The sequence below is a fragment of the Suillus clintonianus genome, assembly GCF_016758775.1.
Source record: "Suillus clintonianus strain FC179 chromosome Unknown DEU56scaffold_16, whole genome shotgun sequence".
NCBI classification, from domain to species: domain Eukaryota; kingdom Fungi; phylum Basidiomycota; class Agaricomycetes; order Boletales; family Suillaceae; genus Suillus; species Suillus clintonianus.
The window spans coordinates 167,835-187,384 of NW_024539240.1; the positions used below are offsets into that span (position 1 = coordinate 167,835).

General features: G+C 48.4%; 5 protein-coding genes across 5 annotated transcripts; all 5 read right to left on the reverse strand.

The window, feature by feature from the left end:
• Positions 1-154: 154 nt before the first annotated feature.
• Positions 155-2,191, reverse strand: DEU56DRAFT_899705 (major facilitator superfamily domain-containing protein; the record flags this gene model as incomplete). Its single annotated transcript, XM_041356490.1, has 9 exons — positions 1,930-2,191; positions 1,807-1,872; positions 1,592-1,752; positions 1,405-1,539; positions 1,196-1,355; positions 603-1,152; positions 390-529; positions 279-349; positions 155-227 (listed from the first exon to the last, which is right to left on the reverse strand). The coding sequence occupies exons 1-9, from the start codon at positions 2,086-2,088 to the stop codon at positions 155-157; spliced, it is 1,515 nt and encodes a 504-aa protein (XP_041211329.1). The 5' UTR covers positions 2,089-2,191.
• Positions 2,192-3,250: 1,059 nt separating this feature from the next.
• Positions 3,251-3,617, reverse strand: DEU56DRAFT_787057 (uncharacterized protein). The gene has a single exon (XM_041352397.1). It carries the CDS (start codon positions 3,593-3,595, stop codon positions 3,347-3,349), a length of 249 nt encoding a protein of 82 aa, XP_041211330.1. The 5' UTR covers positions 3,596-3,617; the 3' UTR covers positions 3,251-3,346.
• A 1,710-nt stretch (positions 3,618-5,327) lies between these two features.
• DEU56DRAFT_168075 (major facilitator superfamily domain-containing protein) lies at positions 5,328-6,938 on the reverse strand. The gene is made up of 5 exons (XM_041344873.1): positions 6,688-6,938; positions 6,575-6,640; positions 6,167-6,519; positions 5,952-6,111; positions 5,328-5,904 (listed from the first exon to the last, which is right to left on the reverse strand). Exons 1-5 carry the CDS (start codon positions 6,850-6,852, stop codon positions 5,359-5,361), a joined length of 1,290 nt encoding a protein of 429 aa, XP_041211331.1. The 5' UTR covers positions 6,853-6,938; the 3' UTR covers positions 5,328-5,358.
• Positions 6,939-7,224: 286 nt separating this feature from the next.
• DEU56DRAFT_168121 (major facilitator superfamily domain-containing protein) lies at positions 7,225-9,352 on the reverse strand. The gene is made up of 7 exons (XM_041344874.1): positions 8,980-9,352; positions 8,860-8,925; positions 8,650-8,810; positions 8,452-8,586; positions 8,237-8,396; positions 7,661-8,183; positions 7,225-7,606 (listed from the first exon to the last, which is right to left on the reverse strand). Exons 1-7 carry the CDS (start codon positions 9,136-9,138, stop codon positions 7,347-7,349), a joined length of 1,464 nt encoding a protein of 487 aa, XP_041211332.1. The 5' UTR covers positions 9,139-9,352; the 3' UTR covers positions 7,225-7,346.
• An 8,044-nt stretch (positions 9,353-17,396) lies between these two features.
• On the reverse strand, positions 17,397-19,389 carry DEU56DRAFT_168252 (major facilitator superfamily domain-containing protein). Its single transcript, XM_041344875.1, has 6 exons — positions 18,974-19,389; positions 18,760-18,920; positions 18,572-18,706; positions 18,357-18,516; positions 17,760-18,300; positions 17,397-17,707 (listed from the first exon to the last, which is right to left on the reverse strand). Exons 1-6 carry the CDS (start codon positions 19,268-19,270, stop codon positions 17,436-17,438), a joined length of 1,566 nt encoding a protein of 521 aa, XP_041211333.1. The 5' UTR covers positions 19,271-19,389; the 3' UTR covers positions 17,397-17,435.
• Between the last annotated feature and the right edge of the window lie 161 nt (positions 19,390-19,550).

The window sequence follows — 19,550 nt, forward strand, 5'->3', positions numbered from 1 at the left end:
TCAAAATTTACAAAGCTCCTCGCCGCTTCAAGCTTTTTTTCAAAGCTTTTTTTCGTGAACGAGTATGCTGACCGGCATTGAAACAACAGATATAGGACTGCAAGGAGTTGAGACGCAAAAAATATCTGTTTGAATGTCCCATACCCAGAAAACGCTATGTAGTCTCGACCGTAATGCAATACAAACAGTTGTTCCTCTTCATGAATGAAACATACACATCGAGTATACTGATACAAACGGGGCACAGTGTTATACAAGGCTGAAACCCGATAACATACGGGTCACTCGCGGTCATACTATTGGTGATCTTCCCATAGACTAGGATCACGGGGAAGTAATAGAGAAGTACCTACAGCAAGAAATGCAATTGCCATCAAGAAGTAGTATACCAGCCACGCATCGCGACCTTGCTGCATTGAAAGAGAGAAGACCGATGCTGCAGATGCTGGACCCATAATCCTCGCTCCTGCTACAACCAGCTGGACAACTCCATTGGTTGCACCAAGCGAGGCGCGATTGGGGGCAGCAGCTCTGATAAATAATGCCAAGCAGGCTACTTCTGCTCAGTCAAGTAAAGCGTAGGAAGGGCTTGGTTGACATACGATAGCACATGACCAAGCCAGTTGCCAGCACATGTTGAACGCCAATACACATCCACACCGCCAAACCCAGGCCATGGACTCGAGCGAGCGCATTGATCACTGGGAATAAAATGATGATAGGTACACCGGAGCCAACACCAAAGATATGAATGGCTCCTGCACCGAAGCGATCGTGTAGGCGCGCGTAGAAAAGTAACTGAAATATTCCATGTGCGACACCTGATGCCGCAAGTATAGCACCAATGCGAGGAGGGTCAAGGGAAAGGCCACCGAGTTCAATCGGGGTGGAGTAGAAAACAGGTAGGATGGAGCTAAATGCCATGTAAAACAGAGCCATGGTAACATAACTTGCTGTTACAATCAGGACTTTTGGAGTTAGCAAGGCGCACAGTGGCAGTGGCTTGGATGAAACGTCTTCAGAGTTCGCTGCCTGAGAGATGGCCAGAGCATTGCTCGATGGTGTGAAAGGCTTTGCATATGACTGTGGCAAGAGCCATCCTTTAATCAACTCCCAAAATGGTGCCTTTATTGAAACGCTCTCGTTACCGCACTTAGTGTGATCCAGACTTGGTCTTTAAAAAAATCACCCTCACCTCTTTGAAACGGAAATATGTAACTAGCCAAGCCACCGAGGCAAATATAGCTGGAACAGCGCATGGTAAGAGGTATGGGTTGGTTTTCAAAAGTTCTGATCCCCCAAAGATCCCAGGGAATCTATCTGCTGGTCTGGAGAGCGATCCACCAACGAGTGGTCTATGATATTGTTATTCCCGTTTCAATAGCAAGAGATACTGTTCCCTACCCAACTAAAGTCCCTAACATCCATGGAAGGGGCATATAGCCGTATGCCTTCGGCAAGTTGGTTGCATCAGTAACGTCCATCACCATGCTTTTGATGACGCCATTGCTGCCATTAAATGCCCCGCAGAAAGCACGACTGATCAGGATATCAGTAATTGACGATTATGATGGTTATTTAACACTCGAACCTGATCACCAGACCAGCAAATGTTTTCGACAGCCCGAACGAGAACATCGAAACTGCTATCGCGAATAGAGCAGTCAGAATTACAGGCTTCCGCCCGATGTGATCAGACAATTGACTCCAATGGAGAATAGTCAGCGCCTGAGCCGTATAATACGATGATTGCTTGGGGTGATATCAGAAAGGGATAACGGACAACGGAGACGAACGCAATCTCACCAGAATCCCGACGTAGTGTCCAACCTGGGATTCGTCTCCGTGGGTCACGCCAATGTCTTTGATGAGCTTGAAAAAATTCCGATTATGGTCAGATTCAATTCCAAGCAGAGGAAATATACTCACTTGAGGGGTAAATGGGGCAAGGGTTTGAAAAACAAGCGAGTCTGAAAACTGCAAGAACAATATGATCCAGAATTGATCCCATGGCAGAGGTGTACTGGCTACCGCCTGCTCTGGTCGTTGCAGAAGAGGAGTCTCCTCATCGTTTTGACGCGCTATCATGGTGGTATGAGAGAAAGATGGACGGTGGGCGCAGCCTGTTAGACTCGTGTAAATGAGCCGGCCATTGAGCGGCCGATCGATAAGTAGTTCGAGGGTGCATTGTCCATAGGAATACGCTGCTTATGGTGGCAGCCCATCTGAACGTAAAGGCATGGACCTCCTAAGTACTATAATTATCCAGAAGCAAGCACGGGCAGGTCCGCATTTAATTTTACCCCACCTGCGACCACATATAAACGCACACAAGAGCATACAATTTCAAAAAGACATAGCTTAGTACAAATCCCGGTGATTCGCGCAATATGTTGTTTATTTGCCACTGGGTTGAAACATTGGAGCGGAAGCGGAAGTCATGGCGATAACACAGAGGTGGAGCATGTGATGAAAGTCGTGGTCAGGCCATGATGCTGGTTGGCCTCGTAGTCCCTCCATGACTTCAGGTTATGCACCCTAGCTCTGTACCCAGCTGGTCAGTCCCACAACCGCCTGGACTCGAGGGTGTTCGTGCAATCAGCATGTTTGCAACAATGACGAGCATCCAGAAATCCTCATAAAATTCTCGATCGATGGAGATATCTCAGTCCGAGGGAGCCGCGGCCACGGATATGAAGATTAATATTGTATAGTGCTGGATAATTACGATGTATTACATACCATCTTTACGTCCCCATCATCATGATCGCTTTGCTTGAAAGCGCAGAATGCTCCCTCCAAGAAAGAATGCTACCTTCAGTTCTAAGTGCAAGGTAAGGTCTCTGTTTGACTGCTGCGATTTTCATACTCGGGAGATGGACTGATGGAAGAGAGTGGACATGGGCTGGAAACAGATAACACAAGTCGTTCGCGGTGATATCATTGGTGGTCTTCCCATAGACTAGGATCACGGGGGAGCAATAGAGAAGTACCTACAGCGAGAAATGCAATTGCCATCAAGAAGTAGTATACCAACCACGCATCATGACCTTCTTGCATCGACCAAGAGAACATCGAAGCGGCAGACGCTGGGCCAATGATTCTCGCTCCTGCGACAACTGTCTGGGCAATTCCATTGGTTGCTCCGAGCGAGGCACGATTGGGAGCAGCTGCTCTGACAAATAATGTCAAGCAAGCTATGGGTTCCTTCTCAGTTAAGTAGAACGCAGGAAGTGCTGATTTGACATACGGTAGCACATGAGCAGGCTAGTCGTCATCGCAAGTTGAGTGGCAACACATAGCCACACCGCTACACCCATCCCATGGGCTCGAGCCAGAGCATTGATCACTGGGAATAAAATGACGATGGGTATGCCAGAGCTAACACCGGTGATATGAATAGCTCCTGCCCCGAAGACATCATGTATCCGAGCATAGAAAAGTAGCTGAAATACGCCGTGTGCAACGCCTGATGCCGCAAGTATAGCGCCAATATGGGGAGGGTCAAGGGAAAGTCCACCAAGTTCAATCGGCGTTGCATAGAAAACAGGTAGGATCGAGCTAAATGCCATATGAAAAAGGCCCATGGTGGCATAACTTGCTGTTACGGTCGAAACTTTCGGGGTTAGCAAGGCGCGCAATGGAAGCGGCTTTGGTGGGACTTCTCCAGAATTTGCTTCCTCAGGATTGACCAAAACATGGCTCGATGGCTTGCAAGGCTTTACATGTGATTGTCGGAACAACCCTCCTTTAATTAGCTCCCAAAGTGACGCCCTGGTGGAAACGCTCTCGTTACCACACTTAGCGTGATCCAGATATGGGTTTTCGAAATCACGCTCACCTCTTTAAGATGGAAATACGTGACTAGCCAAGCTACTGATGCAAATATTGCCGAAACAGAGCATGGCAAGAGATATGGGTAGGTTTTCAGGAGTTCTGATCGCCCAAATATATCAGGGAATCTGTCTGCTGGTCGGGAGAGCGATCCCCCAACGAGTGGTCTAAAATATCGTCAATTTCAGTGCGAGAGCAAGAAAATGTACTGCATGCCTACCCAACTACGGTTCCGATCATCCACGGGAGTGGTACATAACCATATGCCGAAGGCAAATTGGTTGCGTCCATAATGTCCATTACCATGCTCTTGATAACGCCATTGCTCCCGTTAAATGCTCCGCAGATAGCGCGGCTGGTCAAGAATATCAGTAATTGACAATCACGACTATTATTCAATATTAAACACGCGAACCTGACCACCAAACCGAGAAAGGTTTTCGACAGCCCAAACGAAAACATCGAAACAGAAATTGTCAATAGAGCTGTCAGTATTACAGGCTTTCGCCCAATGTGGTCGGACAGTTGACTCCAATGGAAAACAGTCAGCGCATGAGCTACAAAGTATGATGATTGCTTGGAATGAACATCAGAAAGGAACGAAGGGGCAGGAACGATAAAGACATGCTTACCAGGATGCCGACATAGTGACCAACCTGCGATTCGTCTCCGTGAGTCACTCCAATGTCTCTGATGAGCTTGACAAAGTTCCAGTTTTAGCCTTAAGTCCAAGCAGACAGGAAACATATCCAAACACTCACTTGGGGGGTGAACGGAGCGAGGGTCTGAGAAGAAAAAGGATCTGACAGCTGCAAGAACAGTATAATCCCGAACTGATCCCAGGGCAGAGGTGTCCTAGCTATTGGCTGTTCAGGCCGTTGCAGAAGAGGTGTCTCCTCGTCATTATCCTGACGCGTAATCATGGTATGAGACAGAGATGCATGTACAAGAGACAGACAGAGAGGCGAAGGCCTGACGTCTATATTTAGACTGCCCATTCAGCCGCTCGTGACCCGCTGGCAGTCTGCAAGAATATGCCATTTCGGTCGAATTGATATGGTGGGGGTGCCTCATGCATGATGGATTCAGCAATGGGGGCAGGAAGCCTCCTACTTGAAGCACGTGTACGTGTCTGAGACCAACAAAATTTGCTGTACAAAGCTCAAATCTAGTGAGCCAGATCTAGAGATACGACAGATGCAGCTCTCGGATAGTCAATACTATTGGCGTTCTTCTTCCCATAGGCTAGGATCGCGAGGAAGCAGCAGAGCAGTACCTATAGCAAGAAATGCCATTACTGTCAAGAAGTAGTATACCAACCACGCATCACGGCCTTCTTGCATCGAATAAGAAAATACCGAAGCCACAGATGCTGGGCCAATCATCCTTGCTCCTGCAGCAACAAACTCGGCGATACCATTGGTTGCTCCAAGCGAGGCACGATTGGGAGCAGCTGCTCTAATAAACAATGTGACGCAAGCTACGGATCCTTCTTAGTCGAGCAGAACGCAGGAAGTGTTGGGTTCACATACAGTAACACATGGCCAAGATAGCCATCAACCCAAGTTGAACGCCAACTAACAACCACACCATCAAACCCAGGCCATGGGCTCGAGCCAGAGCATTGATCACTGGAAATAGCATGACGATAGGTATACCGGAGCTAACACCAGCGATATTAAGTGCTCCTGGGCCAAAGCGATCATGTAAACGAGAAAAGAAAAGAAGCTGAACTGCGCCATGGGAGAAACTTGATGCCGCGAGTATGGCGCCAATACGTGGAGGATCAAGGGAAAGGCCACCGAGTTCAATTGGCGTCGCATAGAAAAGAGGCAGAATTGAGAAAACTGCGATATAAAAGAGAGTCAAGGTGCAATAACTGGCTGCCGCGGCCCGAACTCTTGGTGTCAGCACGGCCCGCAATGGAAGAGGTTTTGATGGGACCTCCTCGAAGTGTGCTTCCCCAGAACTGGCCAGAACATCGCTCGACGGCATGGAAGGCTTTGCATATGACTGTCGCGGTAACCATTCTTTGATCAGCTCCCAAAGTGGCGTCCTAGTAGGAATGCTCTCGTGGCACTCAGTACGATCCATATGATTTTCAAAACCATGCTCACCTCGTTGAGATGGAAAGACGTGACTAGACAACACACAGTGGCAAATACAGCTGGAACAGCGCATGGCAAGAGGTAAGGGTAGGTTTTCAGGAGTTCTGATCGCCCAAAGATCTCGGGAAATCTATCTGCTGGTCGAAAGAGCGATCCACCGACGAGTGGTCTGGAATGTTGTCAACCCTCCTTCCAGAGCAAGCATCCGTACTGTATACACCTACCCAATAATTGCCGCTAACATCCATGGAAGTGGCATATATCCGTATGCCTTCGGCAAATTCGTTGCGTCAGTAATGTCCATCAACGCGTTTTTTACGAGACCATCGCCCCCACTGAATGTCCCGCAGATGATACGGCTGATCAAGATATCAGCAATTGACAGGTGATGACGACTGTGAATGTGACATACGAACCTGACTAGCAGACCTAGAAACGTTCTTGACAGCCCAAACGACAACATTGTGAGTGCTATCACGAATAGGGCGGTCATTATTAAAGGCTTCCGCCCAATGCGATCGGACAGTTGACTCAAATAGAGAATAGTCACTATTTGAGCAACATAGTACGACGAGTGCTTGTGATGATATCAGGAAAATTCGGATGACCGTGAAAGATGGAGACAGGCTCACCAGGACACCAACGTAGTGTCCAACCTGGGATTCGTCTCCGTTGGTCACGCCAATGTCTCTGATAAGCTTGACAAAATTCCAGTTGTAGTCATGTTCAACTACAAAATACTTACTTGGGGGGCGAGCGGAGAAAGGGTCCCAAGGACAAGAGGGTCTGGAATCTGCAAGAACAGTAGGATCCAGAATTGATCCCAGGGCAGAGGTGTCTTCAAGTTGGCTATCGACTGCTCTGGCTGTTGCAGAAGAGGAGTCTCCTCATCATCCTGACTCGTGATCATAGTGGTATAAGGGAACAAACAGAAGAGAGGCTGAACATATTTCAATGTGCGTGTGGTCGCTCGCTGAGTGACCCGTTCAACTCACGAGAGATGTACGTATTAAGATCGTGTTTGTGTTTTTACTGGATTATGTAAGCTTATTACCTAGCTCAGTAACGTAATTAGCCAAATAAAAATCGTTTATCGTTTAGCACTGACGCCGCTGAGCACTCTGGCAATATTAAGTACTGCGAGCGAGAATCCAGTGATGCACCAGAAGAGAGCACATATTTCGAAGCAGCCGTATACGACAGCACCGATAGCGTGCAGCGCCAGTGGGAGAACATCAATAAGATGTTTCATATACTGTCAGTACGTCACCTTTGTTGATCGCCTGACTTGAAAGAGCAGGATACTCCAAGGATACGATTGTCTCTACCAGTGTACAGAAAACGCACTGTATGAATACAAACGGAGTGGACGACAAGATACAGGGTATGTCACTGATAGTCATACTATCTGCATTCTTCTTCCCATAGACGAGGATCCCGAGGAAGGAACACAGCAGTACCTATAGCGATAAATCCCATTGTCATAAAGAAATAGTATGCCAACCACGCATCGCGACCTTCATGCATCGAATAAGAAAATACCGCAGCCCCACAAACTGGGCCAATAATCCTGGCTACTCCGCCAACCAGCTGGATGACTCCATTGGCCGCTCCAATCGAGGCGCGATTGGGAGCAGAGGCTCTAATGAACAATCCAATGCCAGCTAATGGTCTTTCTCTCAGTCGAGCGCAACGCAGGAAATGCTGGGGTGACATACCTTGGCACATCTCCAGGACAGCCAGTAGTATAAGTTGAATGGTAATGGCCAACCACACCGGCCAACCCATTCCATGGGCTCGAGCCAGAACATTGATCACCGGGAATAAAATCACAGCAGGTATGCCGGAGCAAAGGCCAGTCATATAAATGACGTATGCACCAAAGCGGTCATGCAAACGGTCGTAGAAAAGTACCTGGAATATGCCGCCGACGAAAGCTGATGTCGCGAATATAGCGCCAATACGGGGAGGGTCCAGGGAAAGACCACCAAGTCCAATCGGTGTCGCATAGAAAATAGGTAGGATCGATCTGATCGTGAGACCATAGAGAATCAAGGTGCCGTTGCTTGCTGCGACGATCAGGACCTTTGGAGTTAGCACAGCGTGTAGCGGAAGCGGCTGCGGCGGGACCTCCTCAGAGCTGGCCAGAGCATGGCTCGATGACGTGGAAGGTTTTACATGCGATCGTCGCGAGAGCCATTCCTTGATCAGTTCCCAAAGGGGTGCCTTGGTAGAAACGCTCTTGTTACCCCATTCAGTGCGATCCAGATATCAGTTCAAAAAATCAAGCTCACCTCCTTGAGACAGAAATATGTAAGTAGCCAAGCAATAGAGGCACATACAGCTGGAACAGCACACGACAAGAGGTACGGATAGGTTTTCAGGAGTTCCGATTGCCCAAATATGTTGGGGAATCTATCGGCGGGTCGGGAGAGCGATCCACCAGCAAGCGGCCTAGAATATTGTGAATCCAACATCAAGAGCAAGCAGACGTGCTGAATACACCTACCCTATTATGGCCGCTGACATCCACGGAATTGGCATATATCCGTATGCCTTGGGCAAATTCGTTGCGTCGGTGATGTCCATCAACAAATTTTTGACGACACCGTTTTCTCCATTGAATGCCCCGCAGATAAGCCGGCTAATCAGTATATCCGAATCAGTATTTGACAGTCATGATAACCTATGTATGTGGGGTGCGAACCTAGCCAGCAGACCGATAAAGGTTCTTGACAGCCCAAACGACAACATCATAATAGCTATCGTGAACGAAGCAGTCAGGATTAAAGGCTTTCGCCCAATGCGATCAGAAAGTTGACTCCAAAAGAGAATAGTCACTATTTGAGCGACATAGTACGATGAGCGCTGGGGATGATATCAGGACGGAGGACACTGAAGAAAAAAACATGCTCACCAGGATGCCAACGTAGTATCCAACCTGGAACTCGTCTCCGCCGGTCACACCAATGTCTCTGATCAGCTTGATAATATTCCAGTTGTGGCCATCTTTAACTGCAAGCATTAAAACACTCACTTGGGGGGTGAACGGGGAAAGGGTCTCAAAAACGAGTGAATCTGAAAACTGCAAGACCAATATGATCCAGAATTGATCCCAGGGAAGAGGCGTCTTGACCATCGACTGCTTTGGCTGTTGCAGAAGAGGAGTCTCCTCATCATCCTGAGGCGCAATCATGGTTGTACGAGGGAACAACTCGGATGGAAAATCGGCTGATCGTACGCGCGATATCGTTCTTCATCATGATCATGTCGATAGGGCAAAGAAGACCTGTTGCCTGAATCCGAATCCAGATCGAGCCACCGCAGAGTCACGTAATCGAACCCGCAGAAACCGCATTAGGTACGAGTTGGACCGGGTGGGCAGAACTGGTTGTGCCAGCTGGCAGATGGCAGAACTCCGCAAAAAATGGCTGGCGGAACAGAGAACTAGCTATCAGTGGTCCACAATAATATGTACATGGACACTAGGTGTATAACTTCGGAAATGTGAAAACAGAGTCGCAGTCATTCCCCAGGATATGGTCCACGTCTCGACTCTCGACCAAGTTGCCGATATTAGCTCCTTGGTGTTAAAATCCAAGGTCGCGACAATAATCTGCCTAGCCATATCATCCGCCACTGTGAGGATGCTGCAGGTAACGGAATGCATCTTTCCGCACTGCGAGAACAGCATCTGCTCCATTTGCGTAAGATGTATCACAGGAGGTGGCGCTGTGTTGCTCTGAGGCGAAAATGCACTCGGGACTCGGAATGTCGAAGTACTCTTCATCTGAATGGTGTTCCAAGGTTAATCAACTAAGTTTCGCCGACCTGGCAGAGTCAAGGTGATCCCCTCTCCCGTGGCGCAGATGCCTACACAGGGTTTGGAAATCTCGTATTACTGGGACCAAGGGAGAACAACGCGCACGCAGCTCGCAGACACGAGAAAATACGAAACAAAAGTAGTCTGCGCATCCTACAGCGGCTTCCGATGCCTTCTTCTACTCTCGCACGCGCTCTCAAGTGTAGCTCAGAAGTACACTGGCAGTGCTTGTGGTTGCTCTCGTATCAGTACCTGCGATGTAATTCGCACCTGTACCTGCGGTTCTGTCTCGCATGCGTTCGTTGTCCCGGTCTTGGATTTGCTGGTCCTCCGAGTCGTGTTAGGTCCAAGGGCCTGCGCTGGCGCTTGTACTAGAATCTGGACATGAAGACAGTAGTGACTCGCTGAGTGCAACTTGAGGTGTTGGAGAAAATTAGATAAAATCACCAGCCTCCAGTGACTTTGAAGAAGATAGGAATAATAACATTACTGAGACGATAGCCGTAGGCGGTTGGTCCTGTCATCTATGCTGGCTGTGTGATGCAAAGAAGCGAAAGTCGTCAATGGAATGAAGACATCGTTCATACGCAGATGGATAAAATACTGACTTTCAAACGACGATCTTCATATGTGTGGTACACACCAAGGAATTTAACAGGTCGCTGTGTGAGTAATGGGAGGTTTTGTCCCATTCTGAAAAGCGCGTAGAGGGGTGAGTGAACTATGAACGACTGTTCGGAGTTGTAGGGATCGAAAATCGGAAGTGGGTTTATGGGGGATAGAATACCGGATTCAGTGGATTGTATGCCATGCAGAGCGGGGCACGACGGATGGAGGATATGATGAGTGGTTCGTGTCCCAGGCTCCCAGCGCTTGTTTGCGACGGCAAAACAGACCAAAAATATAGTGCGTCCCGAGTGAAGCAGTGCCTCGGCACAATGTTTCCGGACCCAGGCGCCTTCACGAGGCGATGTCGTTCTTCATGGAATAAGCTGCATGCTGTAGAAACGTTACACCAGCCACGCACCTTGACCAAAACCATTGCTTCAGCAATAGGCGGAACTCTCGCATTCTCCTCTTTGGCGTATCTGACTTCCCGCTAGGTATAACAGACGAAGAACTCAACGGGAGAACAACTGGGGATGAAGGAACAGCTACCTGGATCACATCAAGAGCCTGTCAGGACATTTGAGGGTCACGATAATGAGTTCAACTCAATCGCAACTTTTCCGGATGGCAAGAGAATAGCGACTGGGTCTTTCGACAAGACAATACGCATATGGAGGCTTGAGGACGGCAAGGAGATGATAAAGTGGGTGGTGAAGCAGTGTGTCGGCGCACTTGTAGTCTTGGGAAACGGGAAACAGGTTGTCAGTGCTGAGGGAGAGGACCCAAGAAGAGATCCTAAAGAAGGTTTTCAAAACGACGATTTTGATAAAGTGGCGTATTGGGGGTTATGGGTACGTGATGTTGAGAGTGGGAGGATCGTCGCAGGTCCCTTGGAAGGTCACACCAACGCTGTGAATGCTTTGGACATTTCCCCTGACGGCGAGATGTTGGCCAGCGGGTCGCTCGATTGCACAGTGATTTTATGGGACACGACCACCTGGCAGAGGAAAGGCCATCCTCTTGCGTGCGGATCACCCATTAATGACATCCGATATTCTCCGACCGGTCAACTCGGCGTTGCTACCAGAGAAGATATCCAAATATGGGACTTGGAACCAAGGAAGCGTCTTACTCAATTCAACGGCCACCGCGGCTTTAACAATGCAGCGAACGTCTCGCTCACCTGGACTCGTGATGACGCATATCTATTCTCAGCTGGTGATGAAGATGATGCTGCCATCCGCTGTTGGGACACATCCACCTGGGAACAGGCTGGTGATCCCTGGACTGGCCATGACGAAAATAAATACATCAACCATATCGTCTTGAACCCAACCGGCACTCTTCTTGCATCAGCATCTGACGACCACACTGTTCGATTGTGGCAATTCCCCACAGGCACAGAAGTCGCCCGATTTGAGCACTCAGATGAGGTGTATCGTGTTGCATTCTCGGTGGATGAACGCTCCATATTCAGTAGCGGCGCGGACAAGAAAATTTCGCAATGGGAGATACCTGAGGATGTGCTCGCAGCAGCAGAAGATGTATCTCTGGCCAGCGTGAAGAACGAGGTGACTACTCTCCACCGTGATATTACTTCCTCGCATGCTCACACGCACTCATTCCAAGGCTGGTCGTACCAAAAATAAGGTGTGTTTTCTAACACTGCATATGATATACATCCTGACTCTCGATCAGACGAAAGGACTGCATAATGTACGTCGTTTGAACCCCGTTCGGTGGCCCCTACTTCAATATTTTTTGATTTACTTCTTAGTCGTATATTCATGGCCAGCGCCGAAATATGCCGGTGAACTACCAACGCACCACTTCCTCTGCATCGCCACTCGCTCATGCGGAACGCCCGTCACCTTCTCGTTCGCTCGATGTCAGGACCTTTTTCAATAGCATTCAGCCGTCATTCAACAAGAAGGGGAAGCAAAAAGAATATCAGCCGAAACAAAAGACTCCGCGAGTCGTCGATGTTCCTCTTGGAATAGTCACATATGTGTGTGTTTTGCAATTCCATTTATTGTTGAAATTTGACAGTATCCTTCGCTAGCCTGATGTCATTGGTGTGGACGACGGAGAACGACCATACGTACTCTTCTTCTGCCTTTCTTGGTTCCAGAAAAAGGAGAAGAAACCGGTTCCACGGCCAGTCTATGATGACGACCCTTCGGATGACGAATCCGAGCATTCTGTTCCTAACGTTCCCATTCCTACTACCAGGTAACTCCAGATGATTTGCTTGTTAAATGGTTTTACTGATGTACTGCTGTAGGACCCAATCCGACGCCCCCAAAAAAGTCAAATTGAACCCAGCGACTTTTTTTCAGTCACAGCCGGAGGCAGGACCATCTCGCCTCGCACCCCCAGTTGACAATGAACAACAGGTAGACGTTGTCAATGTCTCGATGCCTACCCCCAGGTATTAAAACCTCATTTGTCTGTTCTACGGATGACCTGATGTGGTGTCTTAGGATCCAAATTGCCCAGCGCGAAGACATCGAATTGAAACCAATGGCTAGTCAGTCCCAGCCAGAGGCAGGACCATCTCGTCTTTCGGCCCCTGAAGAGCACCCGGGAGCACAGTCTTCGTAGTTTCAAGTCTTGCACCGTGCTTTGGTCTCGCGAATGACGTCATTGATATTGATCTTTACTTTCTACGCATTATTATCTCACATGTACAGCATTTTTCTCTAATCCAGTTGATTGCTCTTGGTCTGTACCCAGCTTCGAGAAAAACACTTCAATGGCCGTCTGATCTCCCAAACGGTCTACATCGTCCTACGTCAGTTTGATATTCTTTCACCACCAAGGGAACTGCTGTGATCAGTAGCAGGAGATATAGCCCGACCTTTACAGTCGCTATTGTTGGAAGGCTCAGGTAGACTCGCGACGGCTGGGTGCTAGCGAGATGATCAACTTGCGCGGTGAAATCCCTCGGCGATGCTCTTGAAACATCATCGACTATGTACGAAAGCCAAAGATAAACAATTGACATGATCATTGAACTACGAATCCACGAGAAAATACTGAGAGAATTGATCCACACGACATTGAATCCAGACGTCAGCTCAAGTATCCCTCCCGAATGCGAATGGCTTGTCTCTGGAAGAACGAGAACCATCTTGACAATGCCCCATACTCCAAGCGAGAAGTGCATGCTGCGTTATGACCTGTAGTGGGCTGCTGTGCCCCCCGTAATGTGTGAGAGTGCGACGTCCAGAAGATAAGCCTATAACAGAGGTAATAAATCGTTGAGACATTCTCAAATGTAAGTACATGTACCCCTAAGAACATACACATAGCAGAACCTCCCGCTTGACCCTGTAGATAGATGTCGCCGATGACTGCCGCACCTACCGACACTCCGTCAGCCTATCCGAAAGCCTGAACAAACCACCAGAACAGCAAGCTTATGAGAGACGCCGGCGCTCCAGGGCCGAGGCTTCCTATACATAAAATAAGCACACCCCACAAGAACATTGACCAGAGCCCATCTTTGGGGGATGAGGTTGTCTAAAAGGATGCACAGTGATTGAAAAACGTACAAAACGAGGAGTGCTTACGCTGCCCATACCAAACGCCCGATCGCATTCGAAAGACTGATAGACTTCCAGCAAGGCTTACGACACTCGACTCCGGATGACCAGCTGATTAAATTCGGAGATATACCTCACTACAGCACCTGTTGAATCGAGGTCATGAGCTATTTGAGGGATCTAAGGAACAAAGGTCCCAGTCACGAACACTGGAGCGGCAAGATCACCCAGTCAGATGGTTTATCTTCTGGCTAAACAAAGAAACACTATTAGTGACAAAGGAGTACAAAAAGCTCACGAAAAAAGTGCGACTCCTCCAGCACGCCAGAATTAGTGTGAATGTCGTGAGCTTGTGGAGCGAGCGTGCTGGCCATTTCCAATACTTGGTGCTTTAAAGTAGGAGTGGTGGAAGTGGACATGGTGAATACAGCGGATGGGAGCAGGAGAAATCTAAGGGAAAAGACAAGCTGGCACGGAGTAACGCACCTCACATTAACGCGGTCACGTGTTCGGTCACGTTCTTTGCCTTCGAAGACTTCCAGCTCTGAGCGGCATGAGTAGTGCCCAAGAAAAGGTAGGTCCGAGTCTGACTTAAGGGATATTATGGAGTGGTTCGTGTCCAGTGCTTGTTTGCGACGGCAAAACGGACCGAAAAATATAGTGCGTCGTCCCGAATAAAGCAGTGCTTCGGCACAAGCGCCTACATGAGGCAATTTGTCGTTCTTCTTGCAATGAGCTGCATGCTGTGGACGTATTTCACCAGCCACGCACCTTGACCAAAACCATTGCTTCAGCAATAGGTAGATCTCTCGCATTCTCCTCTTTGCCGTCTCTAACTTCCAGCTAGGCATAACAGCCGAGGAATTCAGTGGCCTCAGGAGAACAACTGAGAATGAAGGATGCCAAACAGCTACCTGGATCACATCAAGAGCCTGTCAGGACATTTGAGGGTCACGATGATGAGATCACCTCAATCACAACTTTTCCGGATGGCAAGAGAATAGCGACTGGGTCTTTCGACAAGACAATACGCATATGGAGGCTTGAGGACGGCAAGGAGATGATAAAGTGGGTGGTGAAGCAGTGGGTCGGCGCACTTGTACTTTTGGGAAACGGGAAACAGGTTGTCAGTGCTGAGGGAGATGACCCAACAAGCGATCCTAAAAAAGGTTTTCAAGTCCACGATGCTGATAAAGTGGTGTGTTGGCGGTTATGGGTACGTGATGTTGAGAGTGGGAGGATCGTGGCAGGTCCCTTGGAAGGTCACACAAACGCTGTGTTTACTTTGGACATTTCCCCTGATGGCGAGATATTGGCCAGCGGGTCATATGATCGCACAGTGATTTTATGGGACACGACCTCCTGGCAGAGGAAAGGTCAGCCTCTTGCGTGCGGATCACCCATCGCTTGCATTCGATTTTCTGCGACCGGTCAACTCGGTGTTGCTACCGACGAAAATATCCAAATATGGGATTTGGAACGAAGGAAATGTCTTGCTCAATTCAACGGCCACCGCGGCTTTAACAATGCATTCAACCACTCGCTCACCTGGACTCCTGATGACGCACATCTCTTCTCAGCCGGTAATTACAAAGATCCTGTCATCCGCTGTTGGGACACATCCACATTGAAACAGGTTGGTGATCCTTGGATGGGCCATGACGAAAATAAAGACATCTACCATATCGTCTTGAACCCAACCGGCACCCTTCTTGCATCAGCATCTAGTGACCACACTGTTCGATTATGGCAGTTCCCCACAGGCACAGAAGTCGCCCGATTTGAGCACTCAGATCCGGTGTATTATGTTGCATTCTCGGTGGATGGACGCTCCATATTCAGTGGCGGCGAGGACAAGAAAATCTCGCAATGGGAGATACCTGAGGATGTCCTCGCAGCAGCAGAAAGTGTTTCTCTGGCCAGCGTGAAGAACGAGGTGACTACTCCCCACTGTGATCTCACTCCCTCGCATGCTCACACGCACTCATTCCAAGGCTGGTCATACCAAAAACAAGGTGTGTTTTCTAACACTGCATATGATATACATCCTGACTCTCGATCAGATCAAAGGACTGCATATTGTATGTCGTTTGAACCCCATTTGATGGTCCCCGCTTCAATAGTGTCTGATTTACTTAGTCATATATTCATGGCCAGCGCCGAAATCGGCCAGTGAACTACCAGCACGCCACTTACTCTGCATCGCCACTCGCTCACGCGGGAGGCCCTTCATCATCTCGCTCGCTTGATGTCAGGACCTTTTTCAATGGCATTCGGCCGACATTTGACAAGAAGGGAAAGAAAAAGGAGCAACAACCTAAACGAAAAGCTCCGCGAGTCGTCGACGTTCCTCTTGGACAAGCCACATATGTTTGTTTTCTGTAATTCTGTTGATTGTCGTGAAATTTGACCATATCCTTCGCTAGGGTGATGCTGTTGGTGTGGACGACGGAGAACGACCATACGTACTCTTCTTCTGCCTTTCTTGGTTCCAGAAAAAGAAGAAGAAACCGGTTCCACGGCCAGTCTATGATGACGACCCTTCGGATGACGAATCCGAGCATTCCATTGCTAACGTTCCCATACCTACTACCAGGTAACTCCAGATGATTTATTTATTAAATGGTTTTACTGATGTACTGCCGTAGCACCCAATTAGATGCCCCCAAAAAAGTCGAATTGAACCCAGTGACTTTTTTTCAGTCACAGCCTGAGGCACGGCCATCTCGCCTCGCACCGCCAGCTGACAATGAACAACAAGTAGATATTGTCAATGTCTCGATGCCTACCCCAAGGTATTAAAATCTCATTCTTTTGTTCTACGGATGACCTGATGCGGTGTCGTAGCATCCAAATTGCCCAGCGCGAAGACATCGAATTGAAACCGATGGTCAGTCAGTCCCAACCAGAGGCAGGACCATCTCGTCTTGCGGCCACCTGAAGAAAACCCGGGAGCACAGTTTTCGTAGTTTCAAGTTTTCCATCGTGCTTGCCGCATCACACCGTGCTTTGGTCTCACGAACGACGATATTGACATTGATCTTTACTTTCTAAGCACTATCTCAAATGTACAGCATTTCGCGTTCCCGTGTATTTGTACTTTCAATCCAGCTGATTGCTCTTAGTCTATGCCCAGCTTGATGCCAAACATTTCTCCTGTTAAGCAGGCCGATCAATTGATCACAGCGTGTTTAGCCACTACAGCACCACATCATAGTACGTGTTTGCGATGACTAGCACCCAATCACGATAAGATTCTCAGTCGCTGAGGCTGACCGAGTTGATTGAGGGAGCCGCGTCACGTTAATAGCCATGGTTATAATCGATGTCGATAGTGTTGAAGGAATACTAATAAGGTGTTTCACATACCGTCCGTATGTCTCCTTGATGACCACCTTACTTGGAAGCGTAGAATGCTCCGAGGAAGGATATTCTTGTCTCCGCCAGTGTACAGTAAATGCATTGCATTGGTACAAACAGAGTAGACGACAAATGAAAGACACGTCAGTGATGTCACCGATAGTCATAGTATTTGCGTTCTTCCCATAGACGAGGATCCCGAGGAAGGAATACAGAAGTGCCAACAGCGAGAAATCCCAAGGTCACGAAGAAATAGTATGCCAACCACGCATCGTGACCTTCCTGCATCGAATAAGAAAATACTGCAGCCCCAGATGCTGGGCCAATGATCCTGGCTCCTCCGGCAACCAGCTGGATGACTCCATTGGTAGCTCCAATCGAAGCGCGATTGGGAGCAGAGGCTCTAATAAACAATGCAATGCAAGCTAAGGGTTGTTTTCAGTCAAGTAGAATACAGGAAATGCTGGATGAACATACCGAAGCACATATCAAAGATAGCCATCAGCACCTGTTGAATGGCAACGGCCAACCACACCGCCAAACCTATTCCATGGGCTCGAGCCAGAGCGTTGATCACTGGGAACAAAATCACAACAGGTATGCCAGAGCAAAGGCCAGTCAGTAAAATGACGTATGCACCAAAGCGATCATGCAGACGGGCGTAGAAAAGTATCTGGAATGCGCCGCTGGCGAAAGCTGATATCGCAAATATAGCGCCAATACGGGGAGGGTCCAGGGAAAGACCGCCGAGTTCAATAGGTGCCGCAAAGAAAATAGATAGGATCGAGCTGACTGCTATATGAAACAGACTCAAGGTACCATTACTTGCTATGACGGTCAGGACCTTTGGAGTTAGCACAGCGCGCAGCGAAAGTGGCTGTGGCGGGACCTCCTCATAGTTTGATTCTTCCCCAGAACTGGTCAGAGCATAGCTCGATGGTGTGGAAGGCTTCGCATGTGATCGTCGCAAGACCCATTCCTTGATCGACTCCCAAAGGGGTGCCTTGGTAGAAACACTCTGATTACCGCACTCAGTGCGATCTAGATTTTTTTTTTTTTCAAAATTAAGCTCACCTCTTTAAGATAGAAATATGTAACCAGCCAAGCAACAGAGGCACATACAGCTGGAACAGTACACGACAAGAGGTATGGATAGGTCTTCAGCAGTTCCGATCGCCCAAAGATTTCGGGGAATCTGTCTGCGGGTCGGGAGAGCGATCCACCAACAAGCGGCCTAGGATATTGTCAATCCTACGTCACGAGCAAGCAAACGTACTGCATACACCTACCCTATTATGGCCGCTGACATCCATGAAATTGGCAAATATCCATATGCCTTGGGCAAACTCGTTGCGTCGGTGATGTCCATCAACAAGTTTTTGACGACACCATTTTCGCCATTGAATGCTCCGCAGATAATACGGCTGATCGGGGTATCAGTAATTGACAATAACAACTATGTATGTGAGACGCGAACCTGACCAGTAGACCGAGAAAGGTTCTTGACAGCCCAAATGACAACATCGTGGTAGCTATCGCAAACGAAGCAATTAGTATCAAAGGCTTCCGCCCAACATAGTCAGACAGTTGACTCCAATAGAGAATAGTCAATGTTTGAGAGACATAGTACGCTGAGTGCTTGGGATGATATCAAGATGGAACGGAGGACATTGAAGGATAAACATGCTCACCAGGATGCCGGCGTAGTATCCAACCTGGGAATCGTCTCCGTTGGTCACGCCAATATCTCCGATCAGCTTGATAAATTCCAGTTGTGGCAATCTCCATTTCCATGCAGAATAAAAAACACTCACTTCAGGTATAAACGGGGAAAGGGTCTCAAAAACAAGAAAATCTGAAAACTGCAAGACCAATATGATCCAGAATTGATTCCAGGGCAGAGGTGTCTTCAAGTTGACCATCGACTGCTCCGGCGAGTCTGGCTGTTGCAGAAGAGGAGTCTCCCCATCATCCTGACGTGCCATCATGGTTGTATGTAAGAGGGTCAAACTGTCGTCCGCTTGACTGTTACTCCAAAAAGTAGTAGTATTGAAGACTGTGTGCTTCAGTGTCGCAGACAGTGTTTAGTACCTGATGGGAACTGTAGTGTGCTGGCAGTGCTTACGTTGTACGAGGGAACGACTCGGATAAAAGATCGGGAGCTTATACGTGAACTGGATATTTATCATCTCGTTCCAATGAGGCCTAGGTGATCGCTGACCAGTTTGTTGGCCAATGGCAGTTCGCAGGACCCTGCTCTTTCTGATC